At 29.8% G+C, this 10,878-nt stretch overlaps 1 protein-coding gene across 1 annotated transcript; it reads left to right on the plus strand.

The window, feature by feature from the left end:
- The first annotated feature begins 2,491 nt into the window (after nt 1–2,491).
- On the plus strand, nt 2,492–6,182 carry LOC124356300. The gene is made up of 4 exons (XM_046807488.1): nt 2,492–2,697; nt 3,129–3,235; nt 4,298–4,448; nt 5,939–6,182. The coding sequence occupies exons 1-4, from the start codon at nt 2,494–2,496 to the stop codon at nt 6,050–6,052; spliced, it is 576 nt and encodes a 191-aa protein (XP_046663444.1). The 5' UTR covers nt 2,492–2,493; the 3' UTR covers nt 6,053–6,182.
- Nucleotides 6,183–10,878: the final 4,696 nt, after the last annotated feature.

Here is a 10,878-nt window from a genome sequence, read left to right on the forward strand (position 1 = left end):
GAGTGTTTTATTAATAATCAGTTTAAATTGGACGTAAAAAATTTAAAATGCTTGCACATAAAAAAATCAAAATTCATATATTTGATCTCCTTTGTTAAAGTAGGTGAGTTCCCATTAACAGTAATAATATAACTGTGGCCTATGTCACCCTGCACAGTTACCCTAGTTAGTTGTCCATTAGTTGTGATCTCCATTTTAAACCTTAAGAGATTCTAAAAGCTCTCTCCGAGAAGAGTAATATTGATTTCTCTTAGTAACAAATATATGAGACTCTGAGACAATTAATTTAATGCTAATTTATCGTCCACGAAGCGCTTTTACAAGTTTTCCATATTATTACATTATTTGCTTTACACACATACTACTCTTAATTCTCAGTATTTACTCAAATCCAACTATTTATACAATAACTTATCGAAGACCATAGTTTTTTTGAATTGTCATTGTCGGGGGCAAATGTTAGGTAACTGTTTTGACTTTATTACTGCACCCACCCCACCAATTATTGCAGTAGGTTAAAACAAACCAACAATAAACAGGTAAACTACATTATCGTTTATGCCATATAGTCAGCCAATAATAATTATATAGTGTAGTGTTTTCTCCTTTTACTTTCTATGATACAAATAATTCGTGCAAGTATGAATTTCTTGATGAAAATTACACCATAAATGACCACACTAGGATTTTAAATATTACTGCAAAACTTGGATACAAAAAACTATCCGAAGTTTGGATATTGGCATTAGAAGAATTCTTGTTGTTTATCTCCGCGCGGTGTTCTGCCTTGCCCCAGTTCTCAACAGTGTTTGGTATTATTCGAGGGATTATTAAAAGACTCTGTTACTTTTGCAGATATTACATTTCAAAGTTCATTCCCAGTTGTCTATAGTAAGGGAAAGTAATATAGAAATGTATCTTAAGAACTCGTGTTGCATAAATTACATAGCTCTGTTATAAATTAGTTTCACAAACAATGTACGCAAACTCCCTTCCTGTTTACATTGTGTTTAAGTAATCGGATGCGATTCCCTTATTGACTGTTACATTTTCAACCGATGAGAATTGGTTAGCTATTTCCTAAATAAATGTTACTTCTAATATTATAGAATATCTTTTTAATAAATTACTACAACAAAATGCTTTAGAAAACTTTAACACGACTTGGTTACACCCATAATTGCTTGCTAAACTAACATCATTGTTGTATTATAATGAAAGACTTAACATCCAGATCATCTTACATCTGGATCTTAATCCAGAGTGTAAAGAAAAATTAATGATTCAATGATCAATCTCAAGCAGGCTTTCCTTTGGACGGTTCAGTATTATGCTTCACATTTTTAATATACCTTCCAATAGGATATATACTAGAAATTATGGGAAATATTCCGAATATAACGGAATATGAAAGGACCCGATAGAACCAAAGTGAAGACCATTGCACGAATTAACATTAACTCTATTGGGTCATTACGAGCGGCATAAATCCGGTGAATATATATTTATATTCTCTTAGAGCAGTTTTAAAAGAAAACTGCAATTATTGACTGTACAGTATTTCGTTGAAATTGCAACTTTCTCAAGTACACTGTATAAACGCACACTGAATAAAATAAACAAACAAAAAGAAGAAACATGTTATAACAACTTTTCTAAATGTAAATAACAATTTTGACATTCAAACAAGTTTTGATTAGTTGTTGATTAAAAAAACAATATATTATAATATAATTTTGAATTGAGGTAAATTTGTTGATCAGAATCTAAGGATATAACTGGAAAACAATAATTTAGTGAATGTTAAGTACACATGGTTGTTTTGATTTAGATATAAGTTGGAATACCAATTAATGAATCCGTTAGAATCAAATCATTTCCAGAGCTATTTTCAAAAAGTTTAATTTCCCTTATAGCTTTGGGTTTATAGCAATCATAAAAGCTATTGTTATGGTGCATAACGTGTAAGGCTACTGGTTTTTTTGTTTTTCTGATTCACTGAAAAACTGTGACCGGTCTTCTTACCCGCAAAGAATTAGAGGTTTTGCCCAATATAGTCCTTGGGACCAAACCTGCAGATTAGCTGGTAAATTGAATTGTTGGAGGTATAGCCCCAATTTACCAACTATTGGATAAGTTTCCTTAGTGACGCTACTTTGGAATTGATCGGCCTTATACATAATTTTGCAAATTATATATATATATATATATATATATATATATATATATATATATATATATATATATATGTGTGTGTGTGTGTGTGTGTGTGTGTGTGTGTGTGTGTGTGTGTGTGTGTGTGTGTGTGTGTGTGTGTGTGTGTGTGTGTGTGTGTGTGTGTGTGTGTGTGTACATATTTGTATCACACCAAGAGTTGGGATGATAAGATCTTAATTTGCTGACTAGGTGGTCTCTGTTTGATAGGGTTTACTGAGTTTATTTGAGTATGTATGGTCTTTACTCTTGTTACAATGTTTATGTTACAGCCTGAATATGAGCTTGAAAAGAAAGAAAATACGGGGACTGACATCAACGGTGCCACCCTCCCTGGAGGGGTTGGGAGTTGGACATAGACTCCGCCACCACGGCAAACACCACCAAGGAGAGTTGTGGCGTGTCACCACCATCAGTGACGTCATCAATTCCACCACCATCCCCACTGTCGACCGGGCATCTGTGTGTTACTCCACCAATGAGGTGGGTTATCGTGCCAATCCTTTGTGCTTTGTATCTTGCTGCTTCTTCCTGACAAAGTTTTCAGTTATTTCCCTTGCCCGCCAATTTATGTAAATTTTATATCACATATATACTATTAACAAACTATAGGAATATTAATCTATGTAAATAGTAATATGATATATAGTCACGCATTCTTAATGAAGCAGCAAAAATTCAACGAGCTCACATTCTTTCATAGTTAAGAAATATAATTCCTAATTTATTTTTTTTTTCTATAAAAGATCAAGTTATCTTCCGTTAAACTTTACATGATTTTATTAAGGTATGGGTATTTGTTTTAAGAAAAAATTACTTCTATAAAATAAACGGTCTCTTTATTCTGATAAAAATTTTAATTATGACAACTATGTGTATACTACTGAACGGTAACCAAATATAAGTTGTTTTAGGTGCTGATAATAATCGGACTGACTTGTGTTCTGAATCTTGCATTTATTGTTGTTGTGATGACCTGCGTCCACTTCTGCAGTAGTCCTACTGTCACCAATATATCCAGGTCGGTACTCACTCCTTATATAGAAATCATAAATCTTAGAATTTGTACATTATTATAGCTGTCTAAATCTCGCTGCTAGGAGAATTTATTTAGAACCCGTTCTAAAATGTATTATGTCAAGATTTTCAATTATAGTAAAGTGTATCACGCAGCACACTTCAGAGGCTTCAATAATTGTTTAAAGCTGTAGTGAAACTTCCAGGACAAATACATTTCATAATTTAGACTTTGAGGTTATTACAAGCTCAGTTTTATAAAGAATTAAAAAATTTTTATTAATAATGAATGATAACGATACTTATCGAACTACAAGCCAATTTGAAACAACTACTTTCAAGCGTTTCCTTCACAGGTTGTTGGGAGACCAATCAGTGGTCTCCCGTAGGTCATGAAATTATTAAAAAGTTTACTCAGTTCAAAGTTCGTTTCAAACTGCTGCTGGTGTACGAGGCGTTATTACTCCGACGACGAATTTGCGGCAAACCACTAGCAAATTTAATTAATGAATACTGGATTACAACCCTACTAATGTTGAAAGTTTGAAAGATTGAAGAATGAGTCAAAATGTAAATTTTGTATGAGTGTGAATAAGATATGTTTTTGTCCCTATATTCTATATTCAATTATCCAAACTATAATGACGCTTGAGAATGTATTTATTGTCAAATAAGAATTATAAATTTATTGCAATAAATTAATGTTCAGTTACGAAAACAAGGCATTCAACTTTAATCTATAAAACATGTATAACATGAAGGTCATTGCATTTCGCAAATTGTTAGTAAAAGGCAACAGGGTAAATAAAGAACCTTCGTCACACAATAAGTTGATGTCAAGAAAATTTTAAGTTATCCAATAGAAACAGTGAGATTTGATTTTCAATTCAAAACTTCACTTTATGCATTATTTGATGCATTATTACTAATTTTTAGTACAATAATTACAAAAATAAAGCAATAGGCCTTCTAGAGAATTTTTGGAACTGAGTTGTCGGAGAGGAAGCATATGAGTATAAGTTTTAAACATTTATTTCTATGTTTTATTTGTGTAATATTTGTTTAGATTGGAGTCACTAATTCTGGTGGAGAGCTCGACGTCAGAATCTGACTTAGAGGAATTAGAAAATAAGCAGAAAAACATCAACTTCTACAACTTTTCTCCGATCAGTGAAACTTTTGACGAATACATCAAGATTTGTTCAATTCCACTACAGGTAAACTACAGTTATAATTGAAATAAATAAAGAAAACTCTGTGATTTAATGCAAATAAGCAATATAAATAAATATATACTAGTAGAAGTTCTACGATTACGTACAAATTTCGTGTACAGACAGAAACCTGTATTTTAGCCATAGGTAAATTACACTTTGAATATTTATGTGTAATCTTTAATATTATTTCAACTATAGTTTTGAAATTTAGTTTGAAATACATTTTAAAGGGTGAAATACTTTATATATTGTTATTAGTAATAATTAAAAAATTTAAAATATTATATAAATACCTACAAGTCCAGAAGCGGTTATTTAATTTTTTGTTGTTTTTAATTCAGCTCCCTTGGGGGTGTAACCTAGGATAAAAATGTAGAATTGGCGTAGTAGTCATATATTTTTAAATAATAAATACATTATAACATACACTTATTTTGAAAAAAAAAACATGGGTTTAGTGATTATTCCTTACATTGATACATAATGACACCACGGTAATAATTTTAATCAATTATGGTGGCTATTACCATAATTGACAATTTTAATACGATACTGCTCTACGTGGTTATAAATAGAACAAACATGAATGCGAATTAGTTTTTTCAGTTGTATATATTTCGTAATAGTTTAACAACCATCATCATCAACCTTACAAGGTATCAAGAATACCTAAAACACAAATCGTGCATAAGAATAAAAGCTGTTAAAACTATAAAACTATCATTTGTATTTTTGTTTTGACACGATTAGTATTGATGATATGTATTTACAAAAATTTTAATTTATTTTATAATCGCTGCAATTTTAAAACCTAAACATATTTTAACATATTTTAAAAAGAAGCAATTTTTATATATGGCTTAAATCTTTTCCAAATTTGGTTTGTTTGAAACGAAAAGTTTAAATAAATTTAAGTCTTGATTATTATTAGTCCATTATATTAGTCGATTTAAAACTATTATCAATGAATTAACACCTCAATTTCGTTTTTAAATTTCAGGCGGTTTAACAATTCTCAACTTCACAAATGAATAAATGAATCGGTTGTCACGTCCGAATTATGTTTACTGAGTTATTTATTCCGTTGGGGGACAATGAACATTCATTGTTCATTGCAGGTTTAAAAATGTGCAAAATCAATTATTATTCAATTTTATTGCTAGATTGTTTTAAGACATTTTTGTTATAGTCTCCTTGAAAGAGGACTTAAGAATCGTAAACAAAACAATTTGATCAATTAAATATCAAAAATATCATTAATTAAAGTGTTAAAGTATTTTAAAAACTTACGTACTTTCTTTATGTACTTTAAAAATTTTATATACATTCATTGCATATAAATATAATTTAAGTTAAATTTAAAGTTTATTCTTATTAATTCTAAAATTATACGGCAGTGTTTATAGCGGTTTATTAATATGTTTAGTCCAGTGCTGGTAGTGTAGAGTAGACTATTTGAAGTCTGTTATATACTGAAGTTTGCTTCTCAGATGGGAAGTATCTCAATCCTCGTCTTCCTCTATGCTCTCCCTCCAAACCTTGGTGCCTCCCTGTTGTGCGACCCCACCCGTCACCTCGGGGTCGCTGCCGAGGTATCGACCTGAGTCCACTGCGACCTCGGTTTCCATGGAGAATCTTCTGTTTGTATAGCAAGACTTGAGTGTATTTTAGTGAACTGGTGGTTACAACTCTAAGATAATTTATATTTTGATTTATTATTGTTATTTTTTTTATTTATTTTTTTTATTTATTTCATCTATTATAGTGTACAACTGTGCAATGTATTAGGTTCAATATTTGTCACATAGTGAATTATTTTTAAATATATGAGCCCATTACTGTTAATTATTTTTATTAGAATTTATTATTAAAATAAAGTTGAGAAAAAGTAACTAGAGATATAAACAGATTTTGTATTATCATAAAAAACTATTTTTTTTATTTTGTCAATTACGACGAAATATTACTATCTAAAAGACATATTGAACTAATAGTAATTCTTTCATAGGCTATCTTCATTGTTTATGTTTTTGTACATTTAACAGATATCTTAATGTTTGATTTTCAATGGTGATTAAGACATCGGCCTAACACATACGTTTTATATTGTGACCCTTGAATATTCATCTTTAAATTTCTCTTTAAAAAAATGTGTGCTCACCGTTTGCCTGAGGTTATACATTTCTCTCCTCCAAATGAGAGGAAGTATCGGATCTTTTAACGCCCCTTTTCATTTCATAACTCTCACAACTGCATTTATCTAATGACTTTTTGAATTATGATAAGAAAAAGGAAATTATTAAAACACCTTTCCTTCATGAAATGTAAATGATATAACAATAAAAATTTTTTTTAATATTATGTTTTTAGGTTAAATAGGTTTCATAATTAGAATATAATATTTCTCTAAAATAATGTTCAATATGAATTTCTTGAAGCAAAGATAGTACCTTTGTCAAGGTGAATCGTTCAAAATTTGAGTTTTAGAAATTAAAAATTTTAATGATCAATTAAAAATCTCGTTAAATCGATATTTCAATATTTTTAAAACAGTGAGATTGGAGATTTTTACTGAAAGTACGTTTCAATTTTCTCTTTACTTACAATAATTTGTTAATTTATTATGAAAAATAAATATGCTAAGCCATTTCCTAAAAATATAATATTTTATTAGGATTTTCCTTTGACCTCTGCTAAATAGAACATTATAATTCTTATGTTGTAGCATTGAGATTTATTTTCAAGTAACACACTTTAGGTGTACTGTACAAGATAATTTGTGAAATGTTTTAGTACGTGTATAATTGGTATAAGATGTTTACATGTTTTAGTAAACTTTTTGGTAATTCGTAAGCAAGCTATAATTTTTATACATTCTAGTTTTACGACATATGTAGCATTTTGTAAAAACAACAGTGAATTAAAAAAATAAAATTTAATTATTTATGGAGATATTAAATTACTTCATTGTGGTAAAAAAATGTTCTATAAATTGTTAACGACTATAAGCAGTGTTGCCGTTTTCACGTTCCAACGCAATCATGCAATACAGCTACTTACAGAAACATACATACAATTTTCAAGTTAGTTTTTGTAAAATCTAATATATAATATATGTATTTATCATTTATGTAATGATGCTTGTGCTTCTTGGTTTCTTATATCGAATCAACAAACACAAACACCAATATTGAAGCATATAGCTTAACATACTATAAATTATTTTTACCGAAAATCACGACTAAAATTATAAATATACTCCAAAGCTAAATAGTACAGATCCATATTTCTTATCCAATATTTTTGTTGTAAAAAGCCAGGTTGTTTTACGTGGAAAAGCAATAATTGTAAAGTCAGGTTTATAACAATTATATATACATTTATATTTGTAAACTAATATAAGTAACTGAAAGTTGTTTTTAATGTATTAAATTATGGATTTACGTAGGATATATTTTTATACGATATATTCAAGCTATGTCTATTTTTTAGGTAATAAATAAAAATGTTATAAAATTGTGAGTTCTGGATGTTTTAAATATGCCTTTAGTCAGTAGAACTGTAGAACACACTGTAGAAGTGATAAAATGTTACTGGAATTTTTAATGATAGATCAAAAATGTACCAAAAGCTTAGAAACAAAAAGGTTATTGCACAGTTCTTGGCGACCTAACTTTAACCATAACAATTTAACATCACACACAGGCCATAGTTTTATGATTTAACACAACGAAAAAATATTTCTTTCCATTTAAAAAATACATCAGTATGAGACTGTTTATCTGTAAGTGTAACACTTTAAAGATTTGTAGTTTCTTGCATTCTCGCAAAATAAAATATTTTCACAATATAAACTGTAAGAAGAATGGAATAAAATTGTGTTCAACCCTTATATATATATATATATATATATATATTTATACATATATAATAATATGTAAAGTACTGTGAAAAATTTAACTTATCCCGTTCATTTCCACTTACACATCTCCACAAAAACTAACAGAAAATTTAAAGAAATATAAATAAGATATTGCATGTCATGAATTAGGATATCGAAATAAGTATTAATAAAATTAAATGTGTTGTGTAAGAGGAAAATTTTAAGGTAAATATTTAATTTTCTTAAAATCTCCATTCTAGGACATGGTTTTGTGTAGACTTCTATGCCTTAAGTTGATTTTGAGTTGTCCTGAATAAAATTATATAGTGTGTTTTTTCATATACCGGTTATTACAAATTTTATAACTCACAATATTAATGGGTTGTCAAAGTTAAATTCTTTTACATCTTATTGATTTGTCTAATCTTAATCTTTAAATTGATGAAAACAAAGGCCAACATGGCCGTCTGCTCAAGGTAGAGCAAAGGGAGGAACATTAGGAAGTAAGAGGGAACATTAGGGAGGAACATAGTCTCTAAAGTTTTTAAACATATATGCTTTTCCTAATAATTGTCACTAAAGTTAATTCAAAGTTCTGATAATTTTGAAAAGCGGTTTCGTACAGCTTTCAATTATGGAGTAGCGAGTAATGAGTGAAATCAGGCAGGAGTTTTTGCTTTGCAAACAAACTTGAGCGCTTTGATGATTTCACGCCTGGAATGTTGTCAGTCCTGACTTTGTGGTAAACCACAGCTTTTAGTGGTATGTCAGAGTTAGATTATTAGTGTGGTGGAAACACATGTAAGCCTAGTTCGTCATTAGAGAGTTCAGAATCGACGACTCTCATTATTTAATATTAAACACTTCCTTTCCATATACCAATGAATGATAAGATTACAACTTATGTGAAAGTGACCATTGATGTGTCAACTTTTATACATAATACATTAAATGCATTGGTAAGGAGTGCACACAATGTTGGTTTCAAAACACGATAACATATTTCTTACTTATTAACACATACCTAGGAATGCAAAAGGTGCTTGAACTTTATAATTTAATTCATTCTCTTTTGACACTATAAGTTCGACAAGTTTTTATTTTATAATAAATTCTAAATAAATACAGTTTATTATTTTAGAGAGATGTAAGAATCCATTGCTGAGAAGTTTGGTATTTAGATCAAAACATACGTCAAATACATACGTTCAATGAGAAATAATTATTTATGTAACATCGGTTTCATCTATAATAATATAATATCCCATAATATTCTAAAAAAAAACTAATTACTTCCTCCATCTACGCGCTCAGAAATAATAACTTAATAGATAGGATTAAATATGTTTATGAAGACCATGGAAATGCCATATGAAGTTTCCTACCAATAAATATAAATTTATTTGTAAACTACCAAACATATTACGAATAATATCCTTTGATAAGAATAAAATAAAATTAAAGCGAAAATAAGTTTCGAATCCAACAAAACGTCTTATCATCTAGTCTTAATGATGGTTTATGTTAGTTTTTTTTAGTTTTCTTTGACCCTTATATCATCATCTGCGTGGCCTTTTTCTTTGGGTTAGTTTCAAAACCATCGAGTTATCCGTAAACCCTCAGATTATAAATAAGTGAAGATAAAAAATTTAATGTATACAATATGGATTACGATAGCCAGATATTTTACACTCTATTCTCTGTGGGTTAATGCATTTGTAATGGTTAATCATACCCTTGGTTATTATTTATTCGTAATTTATTTCAAACAACAGAAAGAATCTCTAAAGTTCCCCGCCCTTTAGATAAATGATTTCATAAGAGACTTAGAGAACATAGAGACTCAGCTTTCCGTAAGGCCGGTCAATGCCTATGCAAGATTGGGATGTATAAAAATGGCTTAGGAGTTGTACGCAGAAGAAGATCAGAATTGCCAAAGTTAGATTTTACTTCAAACTCTCTTTTTTATAGAACTATGTGTCAGCGGCAGTCCTTAAGGTCACTATGGAACAAGGTTAAGAGCCTAGATGTTGGAAAATCAAATGTCTATACCCCTGTTTCGTTTGGCCTAAATGGAATCAATGACTATTTTGTAAATTTACCAATGGTTGAATTGGTAACTCGCTGCCCTTCAGGATGTCGGTTCTCGTTTGCACTTCGTGAGGCTGAAGTACTTGTCGTGTTTTCAAGGATGACTAGCGGGTCGGGGTTGATAATATACCTCTACGCTTTATAAAGGGTAACCTTACCAATCACACTACCTAATATAGTTCTTATTTTAAACTGTTATTTTGATTCTATTGTTTGTCTCGATGTTTGGAAGCGCGCCCTGGTTCATCTATTGAAGAAAACAATTAACACTCAAACTCCATCGGAAACTACGCCCTATAAGCATTCTCTCGTGTCTCCTGAAATATCTCGAAAGAGTAGTCCACAAACAGCTTTCTTCTTATATCTTAATAACAATAATATCCTGACCAAATTCCAATCTGATTCAGATTTAATCATAGTAGCAGTAGAGCATTATTAAAGATTACGGATGATATC

Source organism: Homalodisca vitripennis, chromosome 2 (genome assembly GCF_021130785.1).
Source record: "Homalodisca vitripennis isolate AUS2020 chromosome 2, UT_GWSS_2.1, whole genome shotgun sequence".
Lineage (NCBI taxonomy): Eukaryota > Metazoa > Arthropoda > Insecta > Hemiptera > Cicadellidae > Homalodisca > Homalodisca vitripennis.